Genomic DNA, 17,841 nt, shown 5'->3' on the forward strand with positions numbered 1-17,841 from the left:
CAAAGAGAAACATGAAGAAATCTGAGCAGCAAAAAGCCAATGTAAGAGAAGCCTCAGGTTTATGCTATTATTATCATGAGATGATGAATTCTGTGACACATAAAGGTTTTATTTCTGGCCACCAAAAAGAAACATGAAGAAATCTGAGCAGCAAAACGCCAATGTAAGAGAAGCCCCAGGTTTATGTTATTAATATTTTTTAAGAGGATGAATTTTCTAACACATAAAGGTTTTAACTCTGGTCACCAAAGAGAAACATGAAGAAATCTGAGCAGCAAAAAGAACAGAGCCAATGCAAGAGAAGTCCCAGGTTTATGTTATTAATATTTTTAGATGATGAATTTTGCGACACATAAGGGTTTTATTTCTGGACCTCAGGAGCAAGCACACACCCTGGAGGTGCTGCTGGCCCCTCAGAGCAGGAGAAGTGCAGAATTTGCAGCGCTGAACTGGCTGGAGAGCAGCTCTTGGCTGGCTCTGTGTGACAGCACAGACGACTGAGCTTCATTAGAAAATCCATGAATGGGAGGCTGTGAATCGCTACCAGAAGGAGCAGCCACAGTGAGTGGGAATTCCTCACCAGCCCCGGAGCCTGCAGTGCTGTCCTGTGCACCTGGACCACGATTTCCCCACTCAGCCTCAGCCCTGCACTTCTAAAGCTCCAATTTCTTCCCTTTTCATGACCAATGGAACACCAGAATCCTTCAGATCTGAATTTCAGCAGCACAAAGCACTGCCAGACACCTCCTGAGTGGCACTGGGCTATTTCATGTAATACAGGAATGAAAACCAGTGCTCTGTATGTCACCAACTGGCTCTTAGCTTTAAAAAACCCAACTCTGCTCTGCTGTTGGACAAAATAATTCCCTGGGTGGGGGAGATCAGCATTATTTGTTAGGGGACACAACTTCTTGTGCTCATCCCTTTTGTCTCCATTATTTTCCCCACACAAATGGCTGGGAAACAATTTGTAAGCACTCCAGCATGGATAACATCCATGAAAACCCTTTCAAAGAAAAAAAAAAAAAATCAGGATTTAGTCAGGATCCTGGATGCTTGCTCCATGGGGCTTCCTCAATTTTTAATTACTGCACTGTCAGTTGAGTTGCCCCACTTTTTTGGAGTGGCCAGGATTCAGTTAAGCACAAAAAAATCATCAGTCTCTCATTCTCTCTCTTCCACCTTGTTCCTCTTTTGCCATTGCTGATCTGTCACAGCCATTCTGGATCCAAAGTGGTCATTTTTAACCCCAAAAATGTCTCATTCCAGAGAAAACATCACTGATATTTGAGGGAAAAAATGTGCCAGCCCTCAAAAAAACCAAAATGAAACAAACATATGCCAGCCACAGAATTCTAAAACGACTGAAATTGGGCTCATTACCAGAGGACTGAGATTATATAATGGAGTGATGTCCTTAACATTTTCCTGAATCTGCACGTTAAAATATAAAAAAAAAAACAAACAACAAAAAGCCCAAAAAAAGGCCATCATTTGCAGCATTGTGTTCAGTTGAATAAACCCTGTGTTTGTGCAATCTGCAAACATTGGCTCTGCACAGTTGTGGTATTTGGTTTCTCAATCTCATTACCCCCTTCAGAATAATCCTGAATTTCGAAGGTATCATTTTTTCGAGCGCACATCACGCCAGTGGAATCTGTTTTCCCCTTAAAAATGGGAAAACCAGCCCGAGATTTCAGCCCCATGTGCAACGTGAGGAATGGCAGAGGCACTGCAGCTCCTGCTGAGCCTCCAGCAGGATGGCACAGCCTCTCCCTGGTGCCTCCAGAAGCCTCCCAGAAGGAGCTCCAGAGCTATAATTAATCCATTCTCCTAAAACGAGGAGCAGAACTCAATCTGCCTTGCCTTGCAGAGAGCCACAGGGAGCTTTTGTTGGAGGAGAAATGTGAGCCTGGCAGATAATGGGCACAGAGGTGCTGATAAAGGCAAGGTATGAGCGGCAAACCTGACCCACTTCAGGGGCTGAGTGCTGAGCAGCCTCTCCTGACGTCAATGCACATTTCCCTGTCCAGCAGCAGCTCCAGCCTCCTTCAAAATAACAGTCCCTGCCTACCTGGGCTGCTGCAAGCTGCAGGGCGTCACAATTCCCTGCAGCACCTCAATCTGGGGCTGCAAGGACAAAAATGGGAGCTGGGTCCCCGTTTTGAGCTGGGTTTGGGTTTCATGGGCGGATTTCTGGCTGCACAGCAAAGGTGGAGCTCAGAGAGAGCTGAAAGGCCTCAGATGATGCCCTCAAAAAGCAGCAAAAACCAAAGGACACAGCACCAGGGCAGCTGCTGAACTTTGGGAATAACCAGGCAGAACTGCCTTGTCAATGCTGAGCACAAATTCCACATTAAACCTGGCAGGGAATTCCTCACCTTCCCCCTTCTAATGGACATTTTATCTCATTGATACCTTCAGTTTTCCTACTTACACTAACATTTAAGGGCTTTAATCCCAACTACCTCATATCTTTTACAAAAAACCTATCAAAGCTCTCACCTCAAATTCTTTACTCGTCCTCTGCTTGTTGTCCAGTTAGAGAGAAAAGATCCTTAAAATTCTGCTTGTCCCTGTCCTTGTAGAGCAATATTAACCCAAAACTGGATTTCAGTCCAGCCTCAAGCATCAGAGGTGGCAATCTTATGAACCCACAGGTTTTGGACCACTTTTGAATGTTAGTTTATTCTCCTGGTGGCTGAAATACAGAGGTGACTTGGTGCATGTTTCAGTGTCTGATAAAAACTGTTGTGTTCTTGAGGAGCAAAAAACTTCAATAAAAGTCTTGGAAGTAGCAGAAAGAACCAAGAGGCCCACTGGAAGCTAAGAAGAGTTTATCAAAAGAATTCATCAGTTTTTGTGCTGTTTTTTCAATTCCTACACGACCTGAAACCAGAGGAAAACCTCAGCTATCAGAGCTGGGATCCTGGCTGCCCTCTGTCCTTCCCCAGCCTGATAAATGAGCCATGAGCAAGATGAACAACTGGAAGAGGCTGTTCCAGGGATCTGCACAGACCAGATAACCCCAAAAACCCCAGATAAAACCAGTGCAGTTCGTCATCCCTCTCCCCTGCAATGAAAAATCCCAACAACTGACTCGGCACAAATCACTCCAAAGCTTCCAGCAGCCTGAACTTTCCTCCAGCTCCTTCAGCAGCCAGGCTGGACATGGAGAGCTCTTATCAACCTGATAAGGACTGAGATCCATGGAGGAACCAGTTCATGGGCTCATTTACAGCCCACCTGTAATTAACTCCGCGCACTGGAGAAGTGGAGCAGGACAGAGCTGGTGGAATCTCCTCATCCCATTTCCAGTATAGTTCTAATACATCATTTTCTTATAATATAATATATATCATAAAATAATAAATCAGCCCTCTGAATCATGGAGTCAAGATTCTCATCTCTTCCCATTTTGGGGTTGCCTGCAAATTCCACAAGGCAGGAGCTCAGGCCAGCATGGAAAATCAGGTGAGTGTGCAGGGAAATTCTGAAATTGCCTCTGGTTCAACTGGGAGCAACCAAGGTGGAGCTCCTGAGAGAGAACTTTAGGTGCAGAGCCTTTCCTATGGAAAAGAGATGAAATTGCCCCAAATTATCACTTAAATATGAATTCCCCATGCCAGAACAGCTCCTGGCTCTCCTGAGATGCTCTGGAGGTAATTTCTCCCAGGGGATTTGCATCCCTGCAGTGCTCAGGACACCCTGGGCAGGAAAAGCTCAGGATGCAGGAGCTGAGAGGAAAACAAGCAGAAGTCGCTCTGGAAATCTGAATTCCTGTGTTAGGCAGGTGACTGGCAGCCCTCAGACTGAATTTGGGATTTATTCAGTATTAACTGGCCTGTGAATCAATTATCTCTCAGCCATGATTCAGGTGCTCTGATTGCTGCTGAAGGTGGGTTCAAGTATGAAATCAGAGATGAGCACAGGAAAAGCACCCCAGAAATGGCAGCACTGCTGAACCCACCTGGGGAAGGCGCCACAACCCTTCCACCATGCCAGAAATGCCAGCAGGGAAGTGAAAAAGTAAAATAATCCAGAAATGTTTCATCATTTCACCTTTCTCAGCCTGAGGAAGGGAAACTCCTTCTCCTTCCTTCACTCCTTCCCTTCCTGCTCCCCTATTATTGAAGGCTGAAGCTCAACACTCCCCCAAATCAAGAAATTCTCTATTTTACCCATCTCCAGCCTCTCTGGGCTAAAGTCAGCATGGAAGGATCCGTGGAATTGTAATGAAAATGATTTCTATTGCTAGCAACATCTGCTGTGTCTAAATTTATAATTAAAGTGAAATCATGCATGCAAAAAGGAACAAAAAAAATCAATAAGCTCCCATTCTGAGTTGTTTTTTTTTTTTTTCCCTTAATGTTGAAAGAAGTTATTTGATTAACTCTGTTTTAACCTGAACATCTGGCAGCTTTAAAAACAGCCACAAAAATTGTCTATAACTATTATGATGTCTATATACATTATAATGTCTATATATATTATAATGTCTCAATATATTATATATATTATTAATATATAAAATATATACTAATAATATATATAATGTCTATAACTATTATAATGTCTTTATTTTACATATAATTAATACATATATAATATTAACAATATATAAAATATATATAATGTCTATAACTATTATAATGGCTAAATATATCAAAATGTCTATATATATATAATATATAATTAATATATATAACAATACATATTAACAATATATATATAATGCCTATAACTATTATAATGTCTTATATAATAATGTATATATTATATATATTATTACTATATAAAATATATATTAATTATATATATAATATATAATATATAATATATAATGTATATAACTATTATAATGTCCAAATGCATTATAATGTCTATATATTACAATGTCTATATATTATATATAATTAACATATATAATAATATATATTAATAATATATGTATAATGTATATAACTATTATAAAATGTTTATAATGAAATAATTTTTCTTTGTTTTTTTTTTTTGTTTTTCTGGAAGTTAATATTGGAAATCTGGACAGACTTTGACACCCACCATGGAAAAATTCACATGAAAAAAACCACAATGGAATCTCAGGCAGCACCAAAGGGGGATTTTATTAAAAACTATATAAAAATCAAGTGGAATACCTGCTATTTTGATGTTCATGTTGCTGTCCAGCAGGAGGTTCTCGGCTTTGAGGTCCCTGTGCACGATTTTCCTGCTGTGGCAATATTCCACTGCCGACAGGATCTGCCAGAACTTGCGCCGCGCCTCGGCCTCGCTCAGGCGCCCGTGGCTGGCCAGGTAATCTGGGAAATACGAATAAATCACCCCAAATCAACCCAATCTGCTTTAATCAGCCTGGACAGCAGGCTGCAACGCCGATTTTTAATGCTTTCACCCCCAAAAAATAGCACAACAAAAATCAAAGTTTTCCAGGCTCTTAATCAGCAGCCGACCCGCCAAAAAAATGGAAAAAATATGGAAAATTTTTCTTTCCTTTTATAGCTACCTGGTCAATATTTGCATAATATTTTTCTAATACTTCATATTTTTAAGAATATTTTCTTGGTAATCTGGGAAATAAAAGGAGCAGAACTCTAATAAATTAGGTTTAAATCAGGCTGGGCAGCAAGTAAAAATCATGAAACTCAGTGATTTCTCCCCCGTAAAATCAGCCTCCAGCTTGTTGTTCTCTCAGCCAAATCTCTGAAAAAATGGAAAAAATAAGGAAAATTTTCTCTTCTTTTATAGCTACCTGGTCAATATTTTTATCATATTTTCATATTTTTCATTTGCATAATAGTTTGTATTTTTCATAATATTTTAATATACCTTCTTCTATGGCTACCTGCTCAGTATTTTTTACTTATATTTTTTTTAACTTAGAATATTTTTACAATATTTTCACATTAGAACTCATGGTAATCTGAGAAATAAAAGCAGCAGAAACCAAGAAAATCAGGTTTAAACGGATTTAGGCAACAAGCTTGAAACTCAATGTTTTCTTCCCGATAATCAGCACCAAGAAACTTCAACTTTCAGTTTGTTGTTCTCCCACTCAACCTTTCGAGAAAATGGAAAAACAAAAGGAAATTTTTCTCTGCTCCTTCTTTTATGGCAACCTGGTCAATATTTTCACAACCTGGGAACTCAAATCATGATAAATCAAATAATTCAGGTTTAAATGGACAGGGCAGCAAGCAACAACACTGAAATTTAATTTCTCCCAAATAATCAGCAGAAGAGAACTCAAACCAGTTTCCAACTTGTTGCTCTCCCACTCAACCCTCCAAAAAAATGGAAAAAAAGAGGAAACTCTTCTCTGCTCCTTCTTCTGCAGCTACCTGGTCAATATTTCCACAATATTTCCACACCATAATTCATGGGGAACACTTGGAATAATTTACTTCACCACCCTGAACACTTCAAGCTTTAATTCCTCTAAAGTTTCACATCACATTTCACCCTTTGAAGCCTCAGCAGAGGCTGTGTGGTGGATAAATGTAATTTTTTTTAATTTCTGGGAATAAAACCAGCACCCCAAAGGTGCCTATGCTGACCTCTCTCTCCTCTCCACTGCGTCACAGGCAGAGAGAACATTTTGTTTTCATATTTGATTACATTGTAAAAACCAATGGCAGCCCTGAAACCAAAACCTCCATTTATCCTGAGGAACAAAAACAAGGGGAGCAGCAGCAGCTGGGCTGAGGGAGCAGCTTCAGAGCCCTGTTTTGGGGGAAAAAGCAGAAATTCAGGGCTGGGATGGGTTCAGAACACCCCAAAAATAATGCGGGTAATGGCCAAGGAGCAGCCAGAGCAGAGATTTTATTGGGATTAATTTTACAGTGATTCAATTTATAGTGATTAATTTTGGCGTGATTAATTTTATCTTCTACAGCACTTGTGCAACATTAGATCCCAGCAGCAGCACCTTGCCCAGCACAGCTCCAAACCTGCCTTGGTTAGCCTGTGATTTATAGGATTTTTAATTCAAAATCATTTAGGGGGCTGTGTTAGCCTGTGTTTTACAGGACTTAATTAATGTATCATATAGGGGCTTTGTTAGCCTGTATTTTATAGGATTTTTAATTCAAATATCATTTAGGGGACTGTGTTAGCCTGTGTTTTATAGGATCTTTAATTAAAATACCATTTATGGCTCTTTGTTAGCCTGTGTTTCATAGGATTTTTAATTCAAATATCATTTAGGGGCTTTGTAACTTTGGCAATATTTCAATTTCAACTCTTCTCTGTGGTCAGAGCTGGTCTGTGGGAGCTGCAGCTCAGCTCAGAGCTCCCACCCCAGCTCACACACTCTCAGCTGGTTTCACTTGGCAAAGCACAAGAGCAAACAAAAGCCTGGCAGTAAGGGGAGATCATAATATTTGCAAGCTAAATATCACTCAGGCACAGAGTGACTGACAAATCATATGACAGCAAGGTGAAGTCAGATATCAAAGGCACAAACTCAATTAGCCCTGAGCTGTTAATCCAGCATTTGTTAGCAACGCAGCACGAGTTCATGGTAGGAGTGACGGGGGGTAGGATGGTCAGGATGGATGGAGATGAGAGATGTTTGAAGCCAGGGCTTGGAATTTGGGGTTTATTGCAAAGGGCCAAGTGCAGGGCCCTGCTGGGAGCTGCCAGCCACAGCTCAGAGCAGGACTGAGAGAAAAGAGGGGTGGAGAGGATGGGAGGGTAAGAGAGCGAGGTTCCCATTATGACACCACAAATCTTCTTCTGTGTTGAATATTCTGATTCTCACTAACCAATCTAGTACAATACACAAATCCTACAGCATTTACATCAGCCTATAAGAATCACTACATTACCATCCTGTGTCACATTTTAAACCCTAAAATCTCCTCTTTGGGCCCCTTCTGCCAAGCTGTAGGGTCTGCTCTGACCCTTGGAGCTGTCTGCAAGCAGAGGGTGTTGTTCCATCAAAAGGGGATCACCTTCAGCAGCCACACCATTGTTTTCCAGTGCTTTAGTAACTAAAATATCTCAAAGCTTGCTTTCATTTCAGTCTCACTTATAGTTTCCTTATTCTCCAAATCTTTTGCCAGGCAATCATATTGGTAAGGCTTTCCTGTTTCATCTTCTCCATCACTGATGCAGCCAAGCTGGCCTTGGCCTTTCTGCCCCTGCCAGGATTTATTGAGAGATCCCAAACAAAGCAAATCCCTGGTTCTGGGATCAGCCCTGTCCCTCCTGCAGCTCCAGGGGTTGTGCATTAACCAGAGGGCAAACAGGGATGGGCACGGTGCCAGCCCTGGGCACAGCAGCCACTGCCCAGGGACCTGCTGGGGACACCAGGGACCCTACAGGGGACACCAGGAGCTGCTGGGGACACCAGGAACGTGCTGGGGACACCAGGGACCCTACAGGGGAAACCAGGGACCTGCTGGGGACACCAGGGACCCTACAGGGGAAACCAGGGACCTGCTGGGGATATCAGGGACCCTACAGGGGACACCAGGGACCCTACAGGGGACACCAGGAGCTGCTGGGGACACCAGGGACCCTACAGGGGACACCAGGAGCTGCTGGGGACACCAGGAACGTGCTGGGGACACCAGGGACCCTACAGGGGACACCAGGAGCTGCTGGGGACACCAGGGACCCTACAGGGGACACCAGGACCTGCTGGGGATATCAGGGACCCTACAGGGGACACCAGGGACCCTACAGGGGAAACCAGGGACCTGCTGGGGATATCAGGGACCCTACAGGGGACACCAGGAGCTGCTGGGGACACCAGGGACCTGCTGGGGATATCAGGGACCCTCCAGGGGACACCAGGGACCTGCTGGGACAGAGCCACAGCTGGAGCTGCTGCAGAGCCCTGGGCATCCTGAGAGGCTGGAATAGCAAAGCCACCCCAGCCAGGAAAGCTCCAAATTTTCTACATTTATCTAAGCCTGCTGTCACCCTCTGGACACACCTTTCTACAGCAGGGATTGAGGTTTCTTTTTAAATTTTATTATAATTCTATTTTTAAAAGTATATAAATATATATATATATATATATATATAAAATTATATAGATATTGTATAATAAAAATTGAATTTTATCATGATTCTATTTAAAATTATTAAAATATATGTCTCTATAATTATATTATATAATAAAAATTAAATTTAATAAAATTAAAACATTATTATTATTAATAAATACTAACTTTATTTTCAGTATAATTATATTATTTCTATATTTATTTATGATATTACATTTATATTATATTTATTTATTGTATATGTATTATTCAATACATATAATGTACACGATAGATTATATATACTATCATATCATATCATATATTATATTATATTATATAACATTATATAAAATTATATTATATATTATATAATGCATATTGTATTATTTAAGACATATTGTATATATACAATCTATATGTATTATATAATACACATTGAATAGATAATGTATGTTATACATACAATGTGTATATATGTATATAATTTCATATAATTTAAAATTATATTATAATAAAATAGAAGCCAGAGGTGATTTTGGATTCGCAGCCAAAGCAGCAGGATTTTGTCCCAAGACAAATCCCAGCAAAAGGACAAGAGGCAGTGGAGACCAACTGAAACAGAGGAAATAGAATTTAAAACGAAAAGGTTTTTAACCCTGCAGGTGCACAGAAATACGAAATCTAAGAACAGACCCATATTGACACAGACACCAGGAGTGCACTGAAAAGCTGAACATGGAAATATTCTCCTGCTTACCAAAAATCTCCCCATTTTTGGCAAATTCTGTCACGAGGTACAGCATGCTTTTGGTCTCCATCACCTGTGGATGCAGAAATCACACATGAGGGATCGTGGGAAAAGCAAAAAAAAGCCGAAAACCACCCAAAAGAATCTTTATTTTTATGGTTCTCTCCTAAAGCTGTGAAAGTTCTGCCTCACACCTGGAATTTCACAATCTTCCAATGTGTGCAAACAAAATAATCAAAAGCTTCACTGAGAAAATCCCCCAGTTCAAAAAGTCATTTCAGATTTCAGGACAATTTCAAGGTATTTTGGGTTTATTTCAACAACCTCAGAGAAACATTCCAGCAGCAGCTGAACTTGTCATGGGCAAGAGCTTTGGGAATTTGATTTTGCATTTTATTTATGAACTGGCCTGAAAGTCCCAAGGGACTGCTCACAAATAAAAGCAAACCAGGGAGACAATTTGAATTTTAAAAATATAATTTATCAAATTGTAATCATTTATCAAATGCATTTTTAGCCAGGCACTGAAGGAGTGAGCACCACCCTCCCTCCAAGTGATCCTGCTGATCCTCAGACTTTACTTAAATATTTTCAACCTCTCTTCTGCCACTTTTGAGTGGTGTCATTCATTCAGAAAGGAACTGAGGGGAGATATCATCAAATAATAAATTGCAAATTTATAAATTGCAAATTCAACTCCTTAAGCTCCATCTCTACCTGGCACATCAATATTTTAAAGACCAGTTTGATTTTTTAAATAGACCATTAAATTAAAGACTGTTTATTTTCTAAATATTTTCAAAGTTTCTTCTGCATAAAATTAATTTAAAGCTGAACTGGTCTTAAGAGGGATCTTCATTTTTGTTCAGCAGAGCTAAGAGAGGGAAAAAAGAGGGAAAAAGGGGGAAAGAAAGGGAAAAAAAAAGGGGAAAAGCCCCTCTGAGCCCACCTGGTAGAGTTTTATGATGTGTGGGTGGTCGAGCATCTTCATGATCTGCACCTCCCTGTAGATCTTCTCCAGGTTCACAGCATCCAGCTGAGATTTGTCAATGATTTTTATTGCCACCTGCAGACCAAGAGCAAAAATGAGGTTTAAAAACTCCCCCAAGGCGAGTTCACCCTCGTTGGCAAGGGGGAAATGCAGCCCCAGGTCACTGGAGGCTTTCTGGGGAGTTCTGAAAGGCAAATCCCAGGCTGGAAAATAGAGCAGGGCAGCACTGGAAGGGTCTGGGGTCCCTCCAAGGGGCTGCAGGGCTCTCACCCACAGCAGCATGGGAGGAAAAGCAGGTTTTCAGTGAGAGAAAGCAGATTTTCCATGGAAAAACCCCAGATTTTCCATGGAATGGAAGGCTCAGAACAGGTGAGAGAAGCCAGTGCTCCAGGTGCTCCTTAATCAACAATTTGCAGTGATTTAAATCTTCTTAGTGGTGCCCATTTCTGGAGTCAAGGTGACAAATCTGAGTCCCACAAAATGATATTTTAGGAGAAAAGCTTGGCTCCACACAAACAATCCAGTGGGGATTGTTTGGGGATCTCCACAAAAAAAACCAAGGGGATCCATGCACAGTTGCATGTGTGATATGTTTAATTAATTGAGATGCTGTTATAGAAGGGGATCTGCAGTTCACCCCTTCAGAGGAAAAACTCTGATGAATTTATCAGGCAAACCTTGGAAACACATCTCAGCTAATTCACAAAACACATCCTGGCCCTGCTGCCCTTGTTTTAACCAATAACTGCAAAGGGAAGATAACTCTAGATGCTGAAGGGATTAAAAAGCTCCAACAGAAGAAATTTCAAGTTCAAACCAAGAAGAAAGGGAAAATTCAGCCCTTGCACGTGCAAAGGGTAAAAATGCTAAAGATGCTGAATATAGAAATGGTGTTTATTCAGCCTGAATGTCACTGTGCTAATGCTGGAGCAGGAGCAAACAATGAGAGTCCCACTAATGCTTCCAATTATGAGAGAATTTCACAAACTATTGAACAGGGGAGAGCTGCTGGAGACAGAAATCCACGGGAGGTGAGCCTCATTATCTGCTGACACTGATTGTGGGCCCACCTGAGCTCACAATTAACTATTTATTGACTTCAGCTCACTCTGAATTTCCTTCTTTAAAATTCCATTTTTTCCCTCAATTCCCAGGAAAATGTAAAACTGTAAGTGTGCATGACATTTGTCCATAAAACGGCTAAACCTGCTGACACTGATTGTGGGCCCACCTAAGCTCACAATTAACTATTTATTGACCTCAGCTCACTCTGATTTTCCTTCTTTAAAAATCCCTTTTCCTTCCTCAACTCTTAGGAAAATGTAAAACTTTAGTGTGCATGAAATTTGTCCATAAAATGGATATACCTGCTAATATGGATATACTTGCTAACACTGATTGTGGGCCCACCTGAGCTCACAATTCCCTATTTGTTAACCTCAGCTCACTCTGAATTTCCTTCTTTAAAAATCCCTTGTCTTTCCCCAGGAAAATATACAACTCGAAGTGTGCATTAAATTACCAATAAAATGGATAAACCACAGCAGAGCAGCAGCTCCTCCACTCCAATGCAGATCAAACACCTCAGCTCATTCTGCACCTTCATCCTGCCAGGACCAGGGGAGGATTTTACAGAAGAACCACTTGAAAGTACTGAAAATGCAGCAAAGCCTTCCCAAGGATGTGGGGAGGAGCAGGGAACTCAGCAGCTCCTTTTGGAGCTCAGCTGTCTCTTGATGACAGGAAAAGGGATGTAATTCTTAGAGGTGGAGAAGCTCCTTCAAGGCACAGGGCAGTTTCCTATGTGAAGAGTGTGTTTTGTTCCTAAACATGCAGCTTGCCAACAATTACTGGCAACAGTCTGAAACCAACGACAAAAATCCCCCAAATTTCAAGATATAATGTCAGCACATCCTTCACATGACAAGGAAAACCAAAAGGGAATCCCTGATCTCCCCCTGCCACCAGGTTTTGCTGCTTAAGGAGTTAAATTCCAAGGTATCTTTGCAGTTTTAATGGTTTCTTCTCATTTAAAAGCCCAAGGAACTGCACTTATTTCTTATTTCCTTCCCCCTTCCACTGAGGGCCCAGGGAATGGGAGTTTGCTCAATCCTCCCCTGACATCTGGGAATTGCAGCTGCCAAGGAGTGAGGATGAAATGCTTGTCAAGGAAAGATGAAAGTTCCTCTGCTCCTCAGCTACTCCAACTGTCACTTTCCATTGTTTTTGTTTTGTTCATTTAATTCTTGAAAGGAAAAACAAAGGCAAAAAGCAAACACCCAAACAAAAACAAACAAACACCAAAACCACAACACAACCTCCTGCTACAAATTCACATTCAAACAGAGCTTTGTCCCTGCAGGTTACAGAAATTCAGATTTGTTAACCCAGGACATTCTTAAAAGAGATAAAAAGCATTAAAATTAACCAACACAACTTCCTGCAGTCTGGAAAAACTCCATATTCTGTTGTGTGGCACAGGGAGCTGCTGTCTCTGCTGGAGTTACTCACTCTGCAAACACCTGAGCCCACCTGAGCTGGTGCCACGGATCAAACCAGGGCCTGCAGGCTCATTTTCCAGACTTTTTACCAGAGAAAACCACAAATTCCCCGCAACAGCAGCCGGGTGAAGGCACATCTGGGAGCACAGGAGAGCCAGGTTTGATTTTCCCCTGGGGAGCAGTGAGCAGAGCTCCTCTGCAGGGGATTAATCCTTGGGGAAGAGGTTAATCAAGGATTTAGGGGTGGGTTCCCAAATTCCCTGCTTTTTCCAAGCAGCACCTTCACTGCTCCAAACTTTTTCCCTATTCCCTACATCCCAAACCTTTTCCAATTTATCTACATTCCAAACTTCCCTATATTCCAAAACTTTTCTCTATTCCCTACACTCCAGACCTTCTCCAACTTCCCTACATTCCAAATCTTTTCTCTATTCCCTACATTCCAAACTTCCCTACACTCCAAACCTTTTCCCAATTCCCTACATTCCAAACCTTTTCACTTTTCCCTACCTTCCAAACCTTTTCCTTATTCCCTACATTCCAAATCTTTTCTCTATTCCCTACATTCCAAACCTTTTCCTTATTCCCTACATTCTAAATCTTTACTCTGTTCCCTACATTCCAAACTTCCCCACATCCCAAACCTTTTCCTTATTCCCTACATTCTAAATTCCCTACATTCCAAACCTTTTCCCTTTTTCCTACATTCCAAACCTTTTCCAACTTTCCTACACTCCAAACCTTTTCCCTTTTCCCCACATTCCAAACCTTTTCTCTATTCCCTACATTCCAAATCTTTTCTCTATTCCCTACACTCCAAACCTTTTCCCTTTTCCCCACATTCCAAACCTTTTCCAACTTTCCTACACTTCAAACCTTTCCCCTATTCCCCACATTCCAAACCTTTTCCCTATTCCATCCCCATCCCATTTCACCAGAATCAAATCTCCCCACCTTCTCCCAGCTTTCCCATTATTATTACCATTCCCTGCTCTCCTCCTCCTCCTCCCCAGGAAAATCTCTGCTCATTTCCACGCCTCATTAGCAGGAGCTGCCCTGGGATCACAGGATTTCTGGGCAGCAGGATCAAGGATGGAGCGTGGCAGCAAAAAGCCACGTGGCCTCCACTCAAATGGCACCAAACACCCAAACAAGGCAGGCAAAGGTCGGGTTCAGCCCCCCCCCTGGGAGGACTGGCACTGAAAAGGGTCAGGCAGCACCTCTAGTCCTAATTTCTTTAATTAATTGATTTATTTCTAATATCTTTATCATCTAATATCTTTATTAATCCCCCTCCAGGAAGACTGGCAGTAAGAACGGTCAGGCAGCACCTCTATTCCTACAATCTTTCTTTATTTTATTTATTTCTGATATCTTTATCATCTAATATCTTTATTAATTCCCCTTGGGTGAGGTGACACTAAAAAGGGTCTATTCCTAATATCTTGAATTATTTATTCCTGATATCTTAATCATTTGTTTATTAATTCCTTCTCTGGGTGGACTGCCAGTAAAAAGGGTCAGGCAGCACCTCTATGCCTACATATCTTTATTTAATTTATTTATTCCTGATACCTTTATCACCTAATATCTTTACTAGTCCCACACCTGGGTGGACTGGCAGTAAAAAGGGTCAGGCAGCACCTCTATTCCTCATATCTTTAATTAACTGATTTATTCATGATATCTTTATCACTCAATATCTTTATTAATCCCACGTTTCCCAACTTTCACACTTCTGTATTGTTGTTTAGAACTTGCCTTAATTCAAGTTCCGATTTCTGATTTTGTTTGCACACACCCTGTGCTGCTCTCCTGCTTCATGTTTGTTTCCATTTAATTTCCACCTCTGCTCACAATTTATGGCAACAATTTTATTTTCTCACCTGCAGTCTTTCCATAGAAAGGGTGGACTGTACACAACCCATAAGTGCTGCATTCAAGGTAATAAGAGCCCATCTTTTTTAATTTGATGGTTATTGGCTAGGCAGAGTTGTGTTAAAAAAAAAAAGCAAATATTTTAAAGGTCAGAATAGTATAAAACACAATTTCAAAGTGCCGGTGCTAGAAAATCCCAACAACAAACAGGTTGTGAATCTAAAGGGTTCAAACCAGGAGATTCAAGAGAAACTTTGACAAGGAGTCCTTTTAAAACAGGATTTTAGCAAACCTCAGCTGCATCACAGCATCCTCCTGCAGCACAGCCCTGAGGGTGCACCAGCACAGCCCTTCCAGACCTAAAAACTGAATATTCTTCCACTGGAACTTAAGCAACAGTTTATATGAATCTTGAAATATGCAGACCCTTCAGGCTGGAGTCATTACCAAGCAGGATTTCCACTCTGGGTGCTCAGGGACCCAACAATCAGGTGAGCTGCTCCAAGCTGCAAGTGCTTATTCCAAAGAGTATTTGGCTGGAATTAATTTCCTCTGACATCACCAGAAGTGATCTTAACAGGGTTCCCCTTCCTCAAAGATTGTGTAAATACTTCCAGCAACCAAGTCAGCAATTCAGTTCCAGAAAAACACTCTTGCATCCCTCGCTGCAGAAGTCAGAGCTGACTCAAAAAAAATCAAAGATCTTGATTAAAAAATCCTCCAGCACAGGCAAATTTGCTGTAAAAATCCCACGGAAAATAAAAAGGCTGCAGCCTGGACAGAAAAGCTGGTTTAAAAAAATTCAAGATACCAGAATTCAGCAGTTCCTTAGGACACAGATGAAAGAACCATCCAGGAATTGGGGAGCTTTTTAAGCTCTGTGTTTTCTGTTGTTATTTCCAACAATGCTAAACAAACAGGCCCTCTAAAACGACAATAAAAACGAAGATTAAAGTTTTCATCCCCATCACAAAGCCTGCCAAAGAAACGAGGGCTGAGGAGCAACGACGAGCGAGTATCTCCAAGCGGAGCATTTGCAATTCTGGCACATGGCCCCAAACTTGGAAAGGCAGCGCTGGCACCGCTCGGGGAGCAAGGAAGGGCTCGGAAGGAACCGAGTTGATGATGAACTTGAGAAATGAGGCGAGAGGAGAACTTTGTTTCAGTCCCCGCGATGCAGAGCTCATCAATCACAGCCGGGGCTCTGCCGTGCTCAGCTGAGCTCCAGATTTCAGGAATGCTCCCATTCCCCAAGGATGATTTTCGCGCACAAGCTCACGGTGATGGATACCTGCAGCCCCTCTGAATAACAGCGGGTCTGTTTCACTTCCAGTCCGTGCTCGGGACGGGCTTTGAATGACTTTGGTCAAGTACAGAGCAGCAGGAACCTCTTCAGTCAACAATGAAAGCGACCAGAAGAGAGCCTTACAGAAAGCTCACCTCTAGGTGTAGCAACTAAAACTACCTAAAACAGAAGAGGAAGCTGATCCTCCAGAGCCATTTGTCTCATCAAATACCTCTTTTTTTTTTCCTTTCCTTTTTTTTTTTTTTTTTTAAAGTGAACACGACTGCATTTTTACCCAGGCAGACTGACAATCATTTCTGTTTTAGGTAAAGCGCCAGGTATTAACAATAATCACCGGGTAATACACGGGGGCGGTGAAACAAAGGGGCTAAAAATGGTTGGATTTGGTGAAGTTGGAGGATGCCGTGCTGAAGAATTCAGCGCACACACACACACACACACACACACCAAGTTCCTCTGAAACAGATAACCCAGCATTGCCCGGGTCAGGAAACCCCAAAATACCCAGAGCACCACGGCAGGCACAGCACAAGGTCCGACCCTTCGCAGGGAGCAGAAAGTGCTGCTGGAGCAGCGCCGGAGCATCCTCGGGTGCCACCCCGGGGCGATGCCACCACCCTGGGGCGATGCCACCACCCCAGGGGTGGCACCGTCGGGGTGACATCCCGAAGGGGAGGACGGTGACACCCCGCGGGTGACATGCTCGGGCATCCCCCCGCGGCCTCGCACGCCTTCTCCTGCCCTCGCCCGGAGGATGCGAGCGGGAGAAGCCCCCCAGGCCGGCGGCCGGGGCTCCGCGTCCCCGCGGGAGGTGCCGGAAGGGACAAAAGCGGCGGCCCCGGCCCCGGCCCCGGCCCCGGCGGCCCCGGCCCCGCGCGGCCCCCGCCGCGCCCCCCGCGCCGTGCCCACCTCGCTGCGGGTGATGCGGTGCCGCGCCAGCTTCACCACCGCGAAGTTGCCCTTGCCCAGCGTGCCCTCGATGTCGTAGAAGCCGACGCGGACGGGCCCGAGCCCGCGGGGCAGCAGCGCCGGGGGCCGCCGGGGCTCGGCCATCACCATGCTGGGCTCGGGGGGCGGCGGCGGCGGCGGCTCCGGCTGCGGCTCCGCGCGGCGCCCCCGGGGCCGCGCCGCCCCCTCCGCCACCGAGCGGGCACCGAGCGACCGAGCGGCGTCACCGCGCGCGTCACCGCGGGCGGGGCCTCGCCATGGCAACCGCGCTGGCACGGCCCGCCCCGGCACGGCGCGGCACCGGGACACCGGGACAGGGACACCGGGACACCGGGACACCGGGACACCGGGACATGGCAGGGGACAGGGACAGGGGCACCGGGACATGGCAGGGGACAGGGACAGGGACAGGGATAGTGACACCGGCACCGGGACACCGGGACATGGCAGGG

At 43.4% G+C, this 17,841-nt stretch overlaps 1 protein-coding gene across 1 annotated transcript in view; it reads right to left on the reverse strand.

Annotated features, from left to right (window-relative positions):
- Positions 1-17,506, reverse strand: part of SIK2 (salt inducible kinase 2) — a 35,013-nt gene extending 17,507 nt beyond the window's left edge. Inside the window, exons 1-4 of the mRNA XM_063178554.1 lie at positions 17,351-17,506; positions 10,715-10,831; positions 9,775-9,838; positions 5,160-5,321 (exon numbers count right to left, since the gene is read on the reverse strand). Of these exons, the coding sequence (XP_063034624.1) occupies positions 5,160-5,321; positions 9,775-9,838; positions 10,715-10,831; positions 17,351-17,500 (493 nt within the window). The 5' untranslated portion in view covers positions 17,501-17,506. The remainder of the gene's footprint in view (positions 1-5,159; positions 5,322-9,774; positions 9,839-10,714; positions 10,832-17,350) is intronic.
- Between the last annotated feature and the right edge of the window lie 335 nt (positions 17,507-17,841).

Source organism: Melospiza melodia, chromosome 29 (assembly GCF_035770615.1).
Source record: "Melospiza melodia melodia isolate bMelMel2 chromosome 29, bMelMel2.pri, whole genome shotgun sequence".
NCBI lineage: Eukaryota > Metazoa > Chordata > Aves > Passeriformes > Passerellidae > Melospiza > Melospiza melodia.